General features: G+C 38.3%; 1 protein-coding gene across 7 annotated transcripts in view; it reads left to right on the forward strand.

The window, feature by feature from the left end:
• The window catches only part of LOC148948839 (immunomodulatory peroxidase-like), a 130,894-nt gene extending 112,147 nt beyond the window's left edge, over positions 1-18,747 (forward strand). For all 7 annotated transcript variants that reach the window (XM_089094738.1, XM_089094741.1, XM_089094739.1 and 4 more), the window contains exon 14: positions 18,361-18,747. In XM_089094738.1, coding sequence (XP_088950864.1) covers positions 18,361-18,676 — 316 coding nt within the window. In that variant the 3' untranslated portion in view covers positions 18,677-18,747. The remainder of the gene's footprint in view (positions 1-18,360) is intronic.
• Positions 18,748-19,241: the final 494 nt, after the last annotated feature.

Below are 19,241 nucleotides of genomic sequence, written 5' to 3' on the forward strand. Positions count from 1 at the left end.
CTCTCAAAAAGATGTCTGAATAGTTAACCACACGTGGCACTAAATTTGCTGTTTTGACATTTTCCAAAGGAGAAAGGAAATGTAATCAAGGATGATGATCACTTCATTTTAATTCGTACCGTTGTGGCTATTACCCAATACCAACTCATACTTATTATTATAATCTTATGTCACTAAGGATACTGTCATTCTCAGGGGAAGTTAGTTCTCCCTTGCAATCCATATATCCCCAGGATTGCTGGAGAATTCCATTAGTTCTTATCATATGTCAAAATGGAATTAGTATTCCCAGATATAAGTTAAAATTCGGTTCGTTAATTTGCATTGTTGTGTTCGTCACGAACTTGCAATGCAGTGGAAAGATATGGCTGAAGTTGACATAGAAAGCGGGGATTTTATTTCCTGTTTGCTGACTCTGAATCGTATAAAAGCTTAAATTTTGAAAAATTGATTTTATCTACTGAGTTTGAATAGACAAATGAGTTTGGAAAAATAAAAAAAGAACAAACAAAAATTAAATAAAGACTATCATATTGAAATTGTGGGTTAATGTACTAAACCAATACTTGCTACAAATTACAAGCGTAATTTATATTAACAAATATAGATATTTTCTATATTATTATTGAAAACTACGAGTTTGTGATTGAAATCAAACAATTATTGACCAAGATTAGAATATTGGAAGCTAGAGTGTTGATAGAGGTCAAATATGGTGTAACGTAGGGACATTGAAAGAAAGAGGAGGATCTGGAACGTAGGTACATTGAAAGAAGGAGGAGGACCTGGAACGTATACACATCGAAAGAACGAGGAGGATATGGAAGGTAGACACACCAAAAAAAGAAGGAGGATCTAGAACAGAGGCACATCGAAAGAAGGAGGAGGATCTGGAACGTCGGCACATCGAAAGAAAGAGGAGGATCTGGAACATAGGTACGTTGAAAGAAGGAAGAGGATCTGGAACGTATGCACATCGAAAGAACGAGGAGGACCTGGACCGTAGATACATCGAAAGAAGGAGGAGAATCTGGAACGCAGGCACATCAAAAGAAGGAGGAGGATCTGGAACACAGGCACATCGAAAGAAAGAGGAGGATCTGGAACAGAGGCACATCGAAAGAAGGAGAAGGATCTGGAACGTAGGCACATCGGAAGAAGGAGAAGGATCTGGAACACAGGCATATCGAAAGAAGGAGGAGGATCTGGACAGAGGCACATCGAAAGAAGGAGGAGTATCTGGAACGTATCCATATTGAAAGAACGAGGAGGATCTGGAACGTAGACACACCGAAAGAAAGAGGAAGATCTGGAACATGGGCACCTCAAAAGAGAGGGAGGATCTCGAACGTAGGTACATCGAAAGAAGGAGGAGGATCTGGAACGTAGCAACATCGAAAGAAGAAGGGAGATCTGGAATGAGATACATTGAAAGAAGAAGGAAGATCTGGAACATAGACACATTGAAAGAGAGGGAGGGCCGGGATCGTAGGTACATCCAAAGAAGGAGGAGGAGGATCTGGAAGTGATGATAGTGGTCAAATATGAACAGTCTGCTGTATGAAAACTGGGGTTCTATCCCACTTTCTCAGGGTATAATGAGAGAATGGTTGAAATGGCTAGGACCCGTTCTACGGATAAAGGATGACAGATTACCGAAGATCGTCTTTTTTAGTCAAGCATCTAGGGCCAAACGAAAAGCAAGTCGTTCCTGACTGGGACGGGAAGGAATTAAAAGAAAGGATTTAAAGTAAATAGGGACTTCTTGGAAGAATGTAAAGAAGGAAGCTATGATAGATTACGATGTAGGAGGATTGTGTGTATCTGTTTTGGCCTCAGGTGACTTGGTGCTGCATTGAGCTGTTAGTAGTAGTAGTAGTAGTAGTAATAGCAATAGAACAGCTCTGTGAAGAAGATCGATTGAAATAAAATGTTCCCAAACGTGAATTCAAAAAAAAGTTTATGAGATTTTTGACGATATGGAAATTTTGCGATCAGTAGCAAAGACTGCACATTCAGGGTAATGGCTTCTCTAGTCTTGTAGGATGCAGTCTTCTCTTGTAGGAAGGAATGGAGCCTAAAATGTAGTTTGTTGCTCAGAATTCCTTTATGTTAATCTTACACTGTTGATGATCAGAAGGATGACATCAATTAGAAAATTTGTTGTGAGGAGGCTACATCGGTGAGAAGTGGGCTGACTAAGAAGTGGTGTTTCTGCTGCCATAGTCTAATGGTTATGATGAGTGGTGGCCTACTTTCTGCTCTCTGGTGCAATTTTTTGGAGTTCTACTTGTTTCACCTCGCGTGGCACATTTTGGTCTTGTACAGCCTTTGCCATCTGAAGAATATAATTACTTTTAAAGTCGATATCTCTTCAGATTATCACACTTGCCTAGTATGCAGAAGGCTGTGAGTATTTCAGTCCAACTGCTGAAAAATAATCATAACAAGTTTGATTTATTTTTGTTTTCTATCCTAAATCCTGCAAACGGTTGTAGATGTAACTAAACTGAGTCGTCTAATTTCCTCGCAAATCGGGACGTACACGAGGGCACCTTTTAATCGCATTTTCGTAGCTTTCTCCCCTGACCTTGATTATTTTGTGATCCTTCATAAAATAGATTACTCTCGTAACTGGATGAAAAAGTAAGGTATTTATGTCAACTGCATCATTGCCAACAAATTAATACCGATGAAACAAATTGAGCAACTTTTCGTTGTTTTTTTTTGTTTTAATTAATATCCTAGAGAGATTTTAGAAATTTGTTGGCACCGACGGAAGAAGTACATTAAATGATGAGTAAGAAAAATATCCTTTATAGAATAAAGCAAAGCTTTCTTAGAACTTCCATAGGCCATAGCCAGGATTTTTGTTCGGGGGGGGGGGCATTTTTCTTGGGGGGGGGGGGTACAAATAAAAAAAAACACATGACAAATTTGTTCAAACGCGTGTTTGTTACGTTTTTACTAGTTGGACAAAAAATTCAGGGGGGGGGGGTCAAATCCCTAAGCTACATCCCTAGATCCCCTGGTACTTCTCCTTACAAGATTTAATATTTCCTTGAGGCATGTATTTCGCTAATCCTGTTCAACTAAGTTATTCGAAAGTTTGTGAGTAGATCAGATTATAATTAGACAGTGCTGTTAATGAATGCATTAATGCAAATGTTTGCATTATTTCGATCTCCATAAAACCAAAATGGGTTTCCACAAAACTTGTGTTGGTTTGATTATAAAAAAAAGTTTAATATGTTGCCTGATGGGACTTGTCTTATAAACTTGGAAAATCTAAACATTTCGTTTTGCACACACGGTTTTAAAATGACGCTTCTATAATTTTCTTTTTCATGGTAATTCCCGCTATTTCAAAAATAAAGAAGAAAAATGAGGCAGAGAGTAAATAAAATTTCCCTCGTTTAGGAGTTCCTAGCGGTTTTTTGGGCCCACGCCTCTAGGAGGGAGAAGGGGGTTAAGACATATTAATTGTATTTTAGGCTACGATTTTCAATTTTCTGGGAACGATGGTTTCTTTCAACCAGTTGCGGGGCAACCATTTGCCCAGGAGCTTATTGTTTTCCGGCCCTTTCACTTTACCCAGGAACTTGTTTTTAATACTTTCTTAGAGCAAATATTAAAGGAAAACATTTTTGTTTTCATTAAGGTTTTTCTGGTAACTTCTACATGCACTCTAAGTTATAGACCCATCAGAGACAAAAACAATGTTGGGCTCATCTTCGAGCATCTTAAACCGACTTACTAGATTTTTTTTTCTTCTGAGTAGGAGTTCACCTTGCCCAAAAAATATGAATGGTATTTTCAAGCTGATCGGAGAGACGAAATACAATTCACAAAAATATTAGGTGAAAAATTTTCAATTATTCAATAAAATTACAAAAACAGAATATTATTTTTAATCTGGGGGGGAGGGGAGGGAGGGCTGTTGGAGCCCCCCCCCCCTTTCCTGCCTTAAGTTTTGTCAATAATTCAGTTTTGTATGTTGCAAATCCTTTAGTTTTTGTCTTCGATGATCAAAACCATTCAAAAACAAATAACTGGGCCGAATAAAAGTACGAGGAGTTCTAGATGATCGAAAACAAAAGTTTGGACTCATTTTCACGTTTTTTGTTAAATTTTTCTGCGCATAGGGGCTTACGCATATACGTTTTAAGGTTTCAAGAAAAAGATAGTAGTCCTATTACGGACGAGCCAGTGTCTAAAACCTCTCCTTAAACATAATCAATAAAAAAACTTTTTCCAGAAAATAAGTTTTTCAAAGAAAAGTAAAGAACTCCATTAAACAAAACATGAGCAAAAATAAAATCAAATAATCTACCAAGCTCGAAACTACCACAAATCACCATCAATAAATAAATGAAACCCAAAACAAACAGAAATTAAAATAAATAACCAAGTCAAACTCAAAACGAGCAGAAATTAACAAAAGTTGGGCGCAAAACCCCTATGCCTTCCCAAGGCCAGAACAAAATTTGCACTTTTCTGAAGAAGTACAAATGAATGTGGGTTGTCAGTTTAATTTACATATATTGATATTTAGTAATAAAAATGTTAAAATTATTTGATTTATTTATGTTATAAATGTAAAAACATTAATTTTTTTTCAGTAAACTGTAAATTTTGTTCTGGCCTTGGGATGGCATAGGGGTTTTGTGTCTAACTTATGTTAATTTCTGCTCGTTTTAAGTTTGACTCGGTTATTTATTGTAATTTCTGTTCGTTTTGGGTTTCATTTATTTATCGATTTTATTTTTCCTCATGTTTTGTTTAATGGTGTTCTTTACTTTTCTTTGAAAAGCCTATTTTGTGGAAAAAGTTTTTTTTAATTAATTTCTGTTCGTTTTATGTTGATATAGTCTTTTAAGGGAAAAAGAAAATAACACTTTAAATCTTTTCGTTTTTTAAGACTTTATAGTTTGGCCTGCTATTTGTATGCTGGAGAAAAATTTTCAGCAATTTTTAACAACATGCACCCTTTTAAAAATCTGGACACAAATAGTACTGTTTAACTTAGTTTCATACCTCCTCTAGTTGACCTGAAATGGAAAACTTGATACCATTCGCAAAAAAATCTGTTTACTTTCTTTGATAGCTTGGAAAATTTTGAGAGCAGAAGTAGCCTCGAAAGTTTGAACATAATACCCTCAGTCGTTCTTGGGATACTGCTGAGATGCCTTGTTGGGAATTATCATTATCACAGTGCATTTTGATTTAATCTTAAAGCAACATTTATTTTTTAAATATAATGGGCAATTGGGAGGGTGGACGTGGAAGACGGATTAGTTCCCTTCCAACCACATATGACTATTAAAAAGGGCATCAACCCTTTCTATTTTCAATCAAATGAGCCTCTTTCGAAGTTCCCATGACAACTCCCTTTATAAGAAGTGCCCTGGTCTAAACAACGACAACAACAAAAAATATTACTAATCAATTTTGACTTTTAAAAAGGGCACTAGCCTTTGAATTTCCAATCGAATTAGCCTTTTTTGAAGTTTCTACGACAACGCCTTCTATAAAAACCTTATATGTGCCCAGGGCATAACTTAAAACCCTTGCCCTGAGAGTTGTGGGGGAGTGTCCTTCTCAAAAACATATTTTCTATATGGAAATAAACTAGCCTACGCTAAACAAAATGGCTATCTCAAAATTTTGATTGGATGTGTTTGGGTGGATGATCGACGGGGGGGGGTGCTGGTTACCCTCCAATCAGTTTCTGCTATCAAAAAGGGCACTAGCCCTTTGAATTTCCAATCAAATGAGCCCCTTTTGAAGTTTCTATGACAACGCCTTCTATAAAAACCTTATATACCCCAGAACATAGCTTAAAACCCTTGCCCTGAGGGTTGATGGGGAGTGTCCTCCTATCAAACATATTTTCTATTTAGAAATCAACTACGCTGAACAAAATGGCTATATCAAAATTTTGATTTGATGTGTTAGGGAGAACGATGGGTGTGGAGGAGGGGCTAGTTCCACTCCAATCACTTTCTACTATAGAGAAAGGAACTAGCCGTTTGAATTTCCAATCGAATGATCCTGTTTTTAAGTTTCTACGACAACGCCTTGTTATAAATCCTTATATGCCCCCAGGGTATAACTTAAAACCCTTGCCCTGAGGGCTGTTGGGGAGTGTCCTCCTCAAAAACATATTTTATATCTGTAAATCAACTACGCTGAACAAAATGGCTATCTCAAAATTTTGATTGGATGTGTTTGGGGGAATGATGGGCGTGGGGGGTCTAGTTGCCCTCCAATCACTTTCGACTTTTAAAATGGCACTAGCTCTTTGAATTTCCAATCGAATGAGCCTGTTTTGAAGTTTCTACGACAACGCCTTCTATAAAAAAAAAAACCTTATATGCCACCAGGGCATAACTTAAAACCCTTGCTCTGAGGGGCGCGAGAGAGAAACCATCACAAAAACCTATTATAAATGGGACAATAAACAATGTCGAACAAAAATGCCATTTCACAGTGTTTACTGGATGTGTGGGGAGGAATGAAGGGCGTGGGGGGGAGGGCTAGCTGTCCTCCTCTCAATTTTGACTGTTAAAAAGGGCAAACGCCCTTTGAATTTCCAATCGAATGAGCCTGTTTTGAAGTTTCTACGACAAACTCTTCTATAACAACCTTATATGGCCCCAGGGCATAACTTAAAACCCTTGCCCCGAGGGTTGTGGGGGAGTGTCCTTCTCAAAAAGATATTTTCTATCTGGAAATCAGCTACGCTGACAAAATTCCTATCTCAAAATTTCGATTGGATGTGTTTGGGGGAATGATGGGCTTGAAGGGGGGGGGGGCTAGTTGCCCTCCAATCACTTTCGACTATTAAAAAGGGCACTAGTCCTTTGAATTTCCAATTGAATGAGCCTGTTTTAAGTTTCTACGACAACGTCTTCTATAAAAGCCTTATATGCCCTCAGGGCATAACTTAAAACCCTTGCCCTGAGGGTTGTGGGGGAGTGTCCTCCTCAAAAATATTTCTATCTGGAAATCAACTACGCTGAATAAAATAGCTATCTAAAAATTTTGATTGGATGTGTTTGGGGGAATGATGGGCGGGGGGGGGGCTAGTTGCCCTCTAATCACTTTCGACTATTAAAAAGGGCACTAGCCCTTTGAATTTCCAATCGAATTAGCCTGTTTTGAAGTTTGTACGACAACGCCTTCTATAAAAACCTTATATGCCCCAAGGCTATAACTCAAAACCCTTGTCCTAAAGGTTGTTGTGGAGTGTGCTCCTCAAAAATATATTTTCTATTTGGAAATCAACTACGCTGAACAAAATGGCTATCTGAAAATTTTGATTCGATATATTTGGGGGAATGAGGGGCGTGGGGGGGGGGGCTAGTTGCTCTCTAATCACTTTCGACTATTAAAAAGGGCGCTAGACACTCCAATTTCTAATCGAATGAGCTCTTTTCGAAGTTTATACTACGACTCCTTCAATACGAAGTGCCCGGGTATGGAGAAAAAAACCAAAAAGAAACAACACATTGTGCCCACATCGTTCTTTACTTTTGAACTCTCCTTCCCATCACCAAATACCCTGAAAATTTTAACTCGATACTCCCAATCGCTCCCGAGATAATACAGATACGCTATTTTAATAGACTGTGTGAGCATACTGTCATTCGTTTTACCACACTACTTCACCGTTAATAGATTCAAAGTTCGACTGAGGCTAATAGTGTCTAAACTTTTAGGGGAACTGGAAACACACATCGCTTCTCTCTATTAAAAACTATTAAAAAGGGCACTAGCCACTCCAATTTCCAATCGAATGAGCCCTTTTTGAAGTTTCTACGACGACTCCTTCGATACGAAGTGCCCGGGTATGGAGAAAAAAACAAAAAGAAACAACACATTGTGCCCACATCGTTCTTTACTTTTGAACTCTCCTTCCAATCACCAAATACCCTGAAAATTTTTAACTCGATACTCCCAATCGCTCCCGAGATAATACAAATACGTACTAGCCCTTTGAATTTCCAATCGAATGAGCCTGTTTTGAAGTTTCTACCACCACGCCTTCTATAAAAACCTTATATGCGCCCTGGGCATAACTTAAAACCCTTGCCCTGAGGGTTTTGGGGGAGTGTCCTCCTCAAAAATATATTTTCTATCTGGGAATCAACTACGCTGAACAAAATGGTTGTCTCAAAATTTTGATAGGATGTGTTTGGGGGAATGATGGGAGTGGGGGGGAGGGGCTAGTTGCCCTCCAATCACTTCCGACTATTAAAAAGGGCACTAGCCACTCCAATTTCCAATCGAATGAGCCCTTTTCGAAGTTTCTATGACGACTCCTTCAATACGAAGTGCCTGGGTATGAAAAAAAAAACAAAAAGAAACAACACATTGTGCCTACATCGTTCTTTACTTTTGAACTCTCCTTCCCATCACCAAATACCCTGAAAATTTTAACTCGATACTCCCAATCGCTCCCTAGATAACACAGATACGTACTAGCCCTTTGAATTTCCAATCGAATGAGCCTGTTTTGAAGTTTCTACCACAACGCCTTCTACTAAAACATTATATTCCCCCAGGGCATAACTTAAAACCCTTGCCCTGAGGGTAGTGGGGGAGTGTCCTCTTCAAAAACATAGTTTTTATCTAGAAATCAACCCAGCTGAACAAAATGATTATCTCAAAATTTTGATTGGATGTGTTTGTGTGAATGACGGGTGTGGGGAGGGTCTAGTTGCCCTCCAATCACTTTCGACTATTAAAAAGGGCACTAGCCACTCCAATTTCCAATCGAATGAGCCCTTTTCGAAGTTTCTACGACGACTCCTTCAATACGAAGTGCCCGGGTCTGGAGAAAAAAACCAAAAAGAAACAACACATTGTACCCACATCGTTCTTTACTTTTGAACTCTCCTTCCCATCACCAAATACCCTGAAAATTTTAACTCGATACTCCCAATCGCTCCCGAGATAATACAGATACGCTATTTTAATAGACTGTGTGAGCATACTGTCATTCGTTTTACCACACTACTTCACCGTTAGTAGATTCAAAGCTCGACTGGGGCTAATAGTGTCTAAACTTTTAGGGGAACTGGAAACACACATCGCTTCTCTCTAAACGGAAAATATGAAGTCTCCTTAAGTTCTTCCTCTCCCAACCCCAACACTCCGAAGGTTTCAGCTCAATCCCCGCCTGTCATTCCCAAGATATGCTATTTGTATGACCTGGACACATTCTTTCTTTCAATTTACTTATGCCTGTCCCTCCAGGTCATAATTCAAGATTCACCTGGTGCCCTAGTTTCCCCAGCAAATTTCAAATACATCCCCAGAATTGCTCCTGAGTTTATGCAGATATGCTGTCTTCATTACCTGGATACACATAGTTTCCCTTGACCTACATTGCCACTTCACCGGAAACAGATTCTAGTCCAAAAGGGGCTTGTAACATCAAAAATTTTACCCGAATTGGAGACCAAACCCTTGGAATTTTTTTTCTGCCAAAAATATCCCTGGAGGTTTCAACTTAACACCCCAAATCTTTCCCAGGATATTGCAGACAAGCTGTTTTGATATAGGCCTACTCGTACGACATACTGTGACTAAATTAGAATTCCCGAAGGGACTGATCGTGCAGAAACCTTTATGTAGATCAGACACAACATTATTAGTCACTCTGCCCTTACACAACATTTAAATTACCATTGTCCCTCCCCCGTCTACGCCTTACACTGTCTGAAAGTCTCAAGTTTATCACACGAGCCATTCCCAAGATATTGAAAATATGTTATTTGGATACTATCAATGCACATATTGTCTTTTGGTTTAGTTTTGGTTGTTCCCTCCATCAGCATATACTTGCCCCTTCTTAAAACTCCCTGAAAATTTCAGATCCATCCTACAAGCCCTTCATGCAATATTACAAGTAATTTGAAAATTCGGGTACATGCACCACCTTTTGAATTGTTCAGGTACGCGTGTCGTATTTAGAAAATGTTTGGAACCTTCGTCGGGTAAACGATCACTAGGAGTCATTCGCTGATCCAGCAACCAAGACCAAAAATGGCTGACCAATGGATAGTTTGTCTAATCAATGGCCAATGCCCCAGTGGCTTTGGGGATGATGTCGCTAGTTGAAGTATACTTATTTAATTTTTTTGAAGCTTCTGAAACAAACAACTATCTCAACATTTTGATTCAATATCTTTGGGGCTGCAGGGGGCAGGGTAGAAAAACGGGCATTGGAGGAGGCTGGTTGCCCTCCAATCAGTTTTCACCTTAAAAAGAGAACTAGGAATTTTAATTTCCTATCAAATAGGCCCTTTTCAAGTTTTTACAACCACCCGCTCCTTACTAAGTGGCCAGATATAGTTTGTTTCGACCCTTTTCTGGTCCTTTGTTGGGCTCCATTTCAAGGGAACCAATATTTTGTCTATTTTTCCTTCTATGTTCCCTTAGCCTGATGACTTAGGGGTATCAGTTGTAAGCTGGCCGTTAAAATAGTTTGTTGATCCTTTTCCTGCCCCCCTTACCCTCTCCCTCCCACAACGAAATATTTTACGCTTATGACCCAGATAATAATTCTTGAAACTTTCGACCGTATCGCACACACATCATCAAACAAGCCCCCATTTTTCCTTATATATTTCCATTTTTCCTGCTGACAGAAAACCGACCGGGCTATGACAAACTGAACAAAAATCTGCCTACGTTACACACACAAAAAAAAAAAAAAAAAAAAAAAACAAAAAAAAAAAAAATCTCGAAGCGCCATACCCATGGGAATCAATCTACAGTAATTTTTATACTAATAAAATAAGGGCCATAACCAGGATCTTTTTCCGACGGGGGGGGGAGGTTACAAAAGAATTTTTTTCGAGGGGGGTTTACAAAAAACTTAAAAGTGCATCAAAAATGTCTTTATATTCATTTTTGTAATGTTTTTTACGAGTCGGACAAATATTTCGGGTGGGGGGGGGTGGTTCAAACCCTCTAGCCTCCCCTGCATACGGCCTTGAATAAAATCTTTGGTTTTCAAAATTCCAACAAAGCACCCCTCTTCACATTTTTTATCCCAAGTATCGCCTTTCACAAACCTCCCAACTCTAAACAATCAACAAAAAAAACTGGAATAAATCTTCATAATTCTCTCTGCAGATCAGACAAAAATAATTACCATCTTTAACCCTTACCCTCCCCAAATATTTTGTTCGGTCACCAAGCTGCAAAAAAATTTCCCTCTTAACGAAATTATCCCCTTAATATCCAATATCCCCAAACAGGCACTTACGCAGGAATTTGTTTTTGGGAGCGGGGGGGGGGGGGCCCAAATCCTTCAAACCCATTATTCTGTGAGAAAAATCAGAAAATTATGGGAAAATGAAATAAGTCGTGAGATTTCGGGGGGGGGGGGGGAGGGCCGGGACCGGAGGCCCTCCCCTCTGCGTACGTCCCTGTCCCCAAACCCTTTAAATATAATTCCTTCCCACATACTTCTTTAACCTTCTTGCACTATATTAGCGACGGCGAGCCATCTTTCTCATTTTGCCATTTCTGTATTTGTTTACTATCCATCTTTTAATAACCTAGCTACTATCCCAACTTCCGAAAGTCCCACCTTCTCCTTCATTCTACCATTCATTCAACCCGCAACCATCCAAAATTGACTTAACTTGGCTAGTGCCTGTATTTTTCTTTCTATCACCAAGCAGATTCCTAAATGCCAACTTAACTATCCAAGTATCCGGCAATTTTGCAATTATTTCCCAATATTTTACCATCCTAAGAAACCTACGATTTCTTACCGATCCTTGCCCTAAATCTCCCCTTACAACTGAATAATTAAATTTAGAATCACTTGTTAATTCTAGAATCACTAAAACTAGAATCACGTTCATTTGTTAATTAAACGATACCCAGTCGAGAAGTTTGCTGAATGTAAGATTTGAGAAAACCGGTTTCACAGCCACAAAGACAAATGACGGATGACAGAATGGATTGGACTTGCATAATGTGGGCTATATTTTTGCACATTAGCGGGGTTAGGGTTAGGTTAAGGAAACTATATAAATACTTTACCCCCCCCCCCTAATGGAAAAATATGTATAGTCCAAATTATATTACTACATAAACTAAAGGTTATACGAAGGTTATATTTCATTAGGATCGGCCTAACTTCACTTTTTGGGTGTGTTTTGTTTAATTAACATGTACCCCAAGCCCTAATAGCCTCTTAAAATGCTTCATTTATATCCTACCTAACTTAATATACTTTTCAGCTTCCCAAACTCCAGCGCCAAAATGAAGAACTGCTACAATGTTAGAATCAAAAACGTTGTTTTGTAGCCTAATATCTCCTCCTTAACAAACTTCTCTATACTAACCACGACGCTTTTTGCCCTTTATTAGTCATAAAACTTGACTATGTTCCCCAACTCCCTGCTGTTGACAAATGTGTGCGCACAAATTGACACTATGCATTATTTACGGCCCTTGCTAGAGGCGCTTTGGTGCAGGGGCGGATCCAGGTTTTTTTTAGGGGGGGGGAGCAAAATAGGTTGATCCGATAAACTTGCGGTAGGAGCAAAATTAGTTAATGCAAACTTGAGTTAATTAAGTAAATTACACTAGTTTAGACTAAGTTAGGGAGGGCGCGCGCCCCTCTCACCCCCCCGCTGGATCCGCCACTGTTTTGGTGGTCCTGTAATCCCCGGAGGCATAAATATTAGACCTTTTTAAAATTTCTAACAAAATGGTTATCTAAAAAATTTGACCAGTTGCATTGAAGGGTTGTGAAAGAGACCGGGTAGTCCCTTCCAAAGTATTGACTGACGATCACCACTTCCATTGGAAGTGGCCGACGGAAGGGAAAAATTAATAGAATAAATAAATAATGCACTAAAGCATGTTCACTTTTTACTTAGACAGGGATAGAGTGCTGTCTATGATCAGGTTTATATAGTTTGTTATAAATAAGTCATTTATTAATATTATAGGTAATTTACAAATTTATCAGGTGAATCTTTATTCTTCAGCCTCTAGTAGATTGGTAGATTCTTCTTTCAAATTAAAATAAATAAAACTTACTGATTTATCATCCATTCTCATTGTTCAATAGCCAAAATTTTAGAGATGATCTACTCGGTGAGTAAAAAGCCTCAAATCTCTATTTGAAAGACATTAGCAAAAATAGACAAGGAAAAGGAAATGCTTTAAAAAGAACTTACCCACAAAATTAATTACAGTATTGACGGAAGTGGTAGCAGAAACAATTTTGTTAAAAGAAAGAATATAACCTAATTTTGGGCTTCTCAAGCTGATTACCAAAAGTTAATTGGAAGTGAAAGAAGGAAAATCTATCCTTGTTTTTAGCTGTTCCGTGACATAAAGAGAGATATTGCTTACAACAATTTGTTGCAACTTCTTATCTCTAGTGTTTCTAAATGGAGAGGAGTTTAACTAGTAATATACCTGGTAGCTATAGAAAAGAAGTGCATATGGAACTTGCACATTAGAGAGGTATCACTTAGTCAAGGGGGGAGAAGGGACATTTTAGTCACGGGGGGAGAAGGGACATTTGCTCCTCTTCAGATATTTTTATTTTAATCTCATTGAAAATGTTGATTGGTGTATTCACTGAAAAATAGAGAACAATAATAAAATTGCCACCTAGATTTCGGAAATAGACCCCTTTGGCTTAGACTTGTTTCATAGTTGATGGGATTAGTTTTACGTATTCGACAGCTCAGAGACTCATTTATGAGGTTTTAAGTTTAATTTTAGTTTTGTACATTCCAAATCATTTGGACACGAAATTGAAATCAAACAACTTTCAAAGTGAAGAGCTTCTATTTCTCTCCCCTCCTATCTAACTATATGATTTGCTATTCCCATAACTAAAGGGAAAACTCGTTTATAGGAAACCAGTTCATTTTATGTATGAAAACATTAAAAGGATAAAACCGATTAAGAAGTCTCGACCGCTCAGTCGGCAGAGGGTGATATCGGTAACAGTCTTAAACATTGGTTTGTGGGTTAGGCCATCACTTAACTTTCCCCTCTCCGCCGCCACAAATTGAAAAACAAATTGGGGGAAGTTTTTTCCCTTTTCGGGATGAAATCTTTTCTGAGTAATTTGCGGAGGAATTGTCTACGGATTGTTTTGGATATGTCGTCAGACTCACTGTTTTTCAAACAGGAAGCTATGCAAAAATACGTACTATCCCACTTTTTAGGAAGACGGAAATGAAAGAAAGGCTTAGATGGCTAGGGCTTACTCTGCAGTTGAACGATGACAGGTTGCCAAAGGCCGTCTTCTTCGGCCAACCACGTAGAGCCAAACAAAAAGCAGACCGTCCCAGTATTGGGCGGGAGGAGGTTTCAAGGAAGGATTTAAGAGGAATTTGAACTTCTTGTGAAGTTTAAATAGGGAGGCTTTAAATAGATTGGGATAGAGGAGGAGCGTGCAGAGTTCTGTTGGTATTAGGCGGCTTAGTGCTGCAGTGAATTATTAGCAGTAGTAGTAATAGTTATATTTGTGGAGTAAACAGTTGGTATTGAACTACTATAAGCTTGCAGATGGACCATGAATTTTTTTTTTAACTGGAGGGGGGGAAGGTTTTTCGTCGCAAATGAGAGTTGAAAAGCCATAGTTTGGTATGTCTGGTGGCCGGCGTTTACCCCCCCCCTCCTCCCCCTTGGTGATTACCCCCCGGAAAATACCCCCTCCCGTAGAAAATATCCTCGGAAAATACCCCTCCCCCCGGAAAATACCCCCCCCCCCCCGCGGAAAATACCCCTGGGAAAATACCCCCCGGAAAATACCCCCCACGGAACCCCCCCCCCCTATGAAAATACCCCCCCCCCCGGAAAATATCTCCCCGTGGAAAATAAGGCTTTTCAAATTTGAGAATTTTATTTGAGTTTTTTTTTTCCGTAGAGGGAAGTTTTTTTGGTACTTCAATGACCAATTTTCCAAGCATTAAGTAGCCTAATATTATTAGGTTAATGTAGTGTTTCATTTAAGCGTTTTATGATGATCAAAGTTTACGTTTTTTGTGCCTTTCATTTATGTCACTTTAATATGTTCATGGCCGTATAGTTTGGCTTTAAAATACACTTCTCTATCTATCTGTCTAATATGCAGAATGATTTTGCCAAACACACTTTGCATGCAGACCCGCTATACTTTACCCCCCCCCCCCCTAATATGCAAATATATAGCCCAAACTTATTTCTAAAGTAACGAAAAAACTAACGAAAAAACTGGTGTGTTCTCGAATTTTAGTACCAAAATTCGTTCCCCCTACGGAAATAAAAAAGTAAAACTCAAATAAAATTCTCAAATTTGGAAAGCCTTAATTTACATAGAGGGGGGGGAGGGCATTCCGGGGGGAAATTTTCCCTGGGGGGGGTATTTTCCGGGGTGGTATTTTCCGGAGGGTATTTTCCGCTGGGAGGGGTTTTTTCCGCGGGGGTATTTTCCGCGGGGGTATTTTCTGTTTGGGGGTATTCTCCGGGGGTATTTTCTGGGGGGGGGGTGGGTATTTCCCGCGGGGGTTATTTTCGGGGGGGGGGAAATCGCCGGGGGGGGGCCAAACGCCTAGAACCGGTATGTCTACCCTGATTTGTCTCACAACTCAGAAACAGAGTTGAAACTTTCAGGGAAGTTTTATTAAGAATGGGCGCAAAGCGATTTAGACTTTCTCATGCTTTATCTATGCTCATTTGCTTGCTTGTACATACTGTCAGGAAAAGGCTGAAATATCAAGATTTTCATAATTTTTGTTGCCCCCTCTCCAGACTAAATCTAGCCACTTTTTCCTGAAAACACATCACACAGGGGAAAAAATATGATACAGCGTTAGTTTCCAAATTAAATTTACCCATTCACCAAAATTGCTTCACAGCTTGAGCAAGGCCTACTAAAGGGGGTATTTGAAAGCCCAAAGGTAGGTAAAACCTACCTTTCCATATAATATTACGATCGAACAGTGTAAAGTGGATGCATGTTCAAAACATATCTCCAGCATCGGAAATTTCTTTTCTTCAGGATACAATCTTGCGGAACTCCCCTGTACTCATTGTAAAAACAGTAATAAATTTCGAGATGAAATATATATATATATTATGGATAAGTTGTTAGAACCCCAATTAGGCTGATGTGCCACGTAAGAAAACCAAAAATTCCTGAAGATTTCTTATCCATCACTATGACTCTCCATCAAAATGCTGATCGAAGCGGCTAGTTTTGTCAATAAATTTATTACCTAAACAGAAACCAGATATTACAGAAAATGTATTGCAACACTGAACTTGCTTAAACTTTTTGGATGCCTTTGGCTGGGAGTGCTATGCGTGGGGGGTCGGCAAATCAACCCACCCTTCTCGTGCCCCCCAGACTCCTTCAGATTCCCATCTGGCGTTGGGTCAACTCTGGCTCAGCTTACAGTCAAACTGCTAACCCCCATCCTAAACCAAATAATTAGTCACCCCAGGACTTGATCCTTTGCCCTGAAAGACATGGTATTGCAATTCCAGCATGCCAACCACTCTGCTATGACGAATATGCAACAAACATAGTGGGTAAACCGTAAACACTTACCATACATCAGTCAGGAATGGTGACAATCAATGGTGGAAACCAGATATGTAAAACTAGAGGTGTTTTTACATGGCAATTTGTAATCCCAATCTGGATTCATCACAGAAAACAAAAAATTTTCAATGTAGATCGAAAAATATTAATCTGACTGGGGCCACCTAGAAAATCGTTTAGATACTAAAAATGGTACCAATATCGCTATTATCGGTGCTAAGTATATCCCCCCAGAAAATTCTCGCGGAACATTTTTCCACAGGAATTTTGCACGGGCATTTTCTGCGAGAAATTTAGATAATTTGGATAATGGCAACATGGTGACAAAGACTGTCACCAACAAAAATGAATGCTTGCGGACAAAGTTTTGCCAAGGATAAGTATTGAGGATTACTGAAACAATATTATGTATATTTATAACGAATATCATCAAAAATAAAAAGTTCTGAAGATTTCAACATAATCCATGATGAAAAATTTTGAGTTTTGTCACTGGTTTTGCAATCTCAGTCGAGATTGCAAAACCCCCTACCAGGTAGGAGGGGGGTGGACACCATGATTGATTCTTGTGTTCACTACCCAAGTACCAATCCGGATTGCCAAGAAAAATCAAATATGACAATCGAGGTTGTCGCGGAAAACGTAATTTTTACAATATGGACCGTTAATCGAGAATCTAGTTTGTCACAGAATAAAGCCTTAAATGACCGGTACTGTCTGGTTCAAATGCCTTAAGAGACCTTTTTTAAAGGCATAGATCTCGTTAACGTCAGTGTTTTTGTGAGCAAGAAGGTCGCAAAAGCATTGTAGTGTCTTATAAATTAACGTGTTTATGGATTTGTCCATTGTCTTCTTTCCTCTCACTCTTTTCTTTTTCACGACTTGCTGCGTCCATAAAGAATGGACTGCAAAAGATCATGGTGCTTTTAAAACGTTTGCTGGTGGTAAAGACTCGACTATAAAATATTCCTTCTAAACTGTTGAGTGCAGTTATATAGTATGTAGCGCGTTTCTCATCTTAGAAGACCGAATAATATAAGAACAGCTTGGAAAACAAATTATAGATAACTATACGTAAAGATTATAGTAAAATTAAGATTATTTTATACATAGTCTGTACAGAATTTCTAGTTTTATTGTAAACATCTACCTCTTGCTTGAAATTGCATGGATAATATACATAAGTGTATTTAAGTAACCAAATGGAAAAAGAAAGGAAAGGATGTCAAAATTTATATTTATTCATAGAATATATGTCAATTCACATACTCATGTCAATTCACGAAAATATAGAAGAGGCAAAATATTTTTCAAAGTCTTGAATATGCAAAACAGAGTTTTTTTTAGTGAAAACACCCAAATAAGGTATCTTTCGAAACCCAGGTAGGGAGAGGGGTGGAAACACCCAAAAAGGTATCTTTCGAAGTCCAGGTAGGGGGTGGGGAATAGAAGAATCTAAGGGGAACCAGCCCTATCTTGTCCTCCTCCAATTGACGTCACTGCTATCTATGTATATTGACTTTTATTTCTTAAAAAGAATCTACAGGAGTTGAAAAATTATATCAAATCCAATTTCTTAGGCTGAACTGAAGTTGTAAAAACTCGAGGTTATAAATTTAGTATAAGCATCTCCTTTATCTTTGCCTCAGGTTTTGATAGGCTTAAAACTGAAAACTTTAGACTTAGTTTTGCAATTACCTATTAAAAATTGTATTAAATTGTTTTCAGCTTTTTCTTAATTGTAATTGCTTATACCATTTCTCTTTCAGCAACGAGCCAGTATCATGTAAGGGCTACGCCATACCCCGTTTAGACCTTTACCCATGGAAGGAAGACCCTCCTTCAAGTAATTACAAGCCAAAGTATTCCCAATATCAGAAGAGACCATCTCATAAGCCATCTAAGCCAAAGATCCCCTATGAGCAAAGTCAATATAAGGCTGAATATTATGGACCTTATAAACCAGAACACTACGAAACGTATAGAACTAGACCAGAACACTACAGACCAGAAATATATTCATTTGAGCAGAGAACCCCCAATAATTACCACGCAAGAGAATATAGAGGAAATAGGAGATATTAAAATAATTTAGATGTATTTTTGAAATATTTACTCAGAGATGATTGTGTATATACTTTTTAAATAAATGATTATTTTTGTCAAATGTCAAAGTTCTGCTAGCAGTTTAGAACAATTTAATTTTACATACTTAATGAAGATTATTGAATTTGTTCTCCGTATAACAAAACTAGCATGCGATATTTAAGTTATAAAATTTGTATCTTATATTTTTTAATCTTTGTTTGAAATTTTTAAAGGTTAAAGTTTTAGTTCGCAATTTAAAGTTATAATTTGAAAATTGTTAGTTTAAATTTTTCACTTTTAAAGCTACTTCAAAATTCTAACTTATTTTAATTCAGTTTGAACAATTTGATTTTAAGTTTAAAGCCTTAAAAATACTAACATTTTTATTCAATTTAAGTATTCGGATTATCCCCACATTAGGCTTTATGAAAGAGTTTCCATATGTTAGGAAACCCTTGTAGGCTATATGTTTCAAGTAGGCTGTATGCTTAAGGCTATACCGAGCTATGTATTACTGACGATGATAAAAGATTCTGAGCCAAAAATTGTAATACCTGCGGTA

This window comes from Artemia sp. Qi Xiang Cuo, chromosome 9 (assembly GCF_049724085.1).
Source record: "Artemia sp. Qi Xiang Cuo chromosome 9, ASM4972408v1, whole genome shotgun sequence".
Lineage (NCBI taxonomy): Eukaryota > Metazoa > Arthropoda > Branchiopoda > Anostraca > Artemiidae > Artemia > Artemia sp. Qi Xiang Cuo.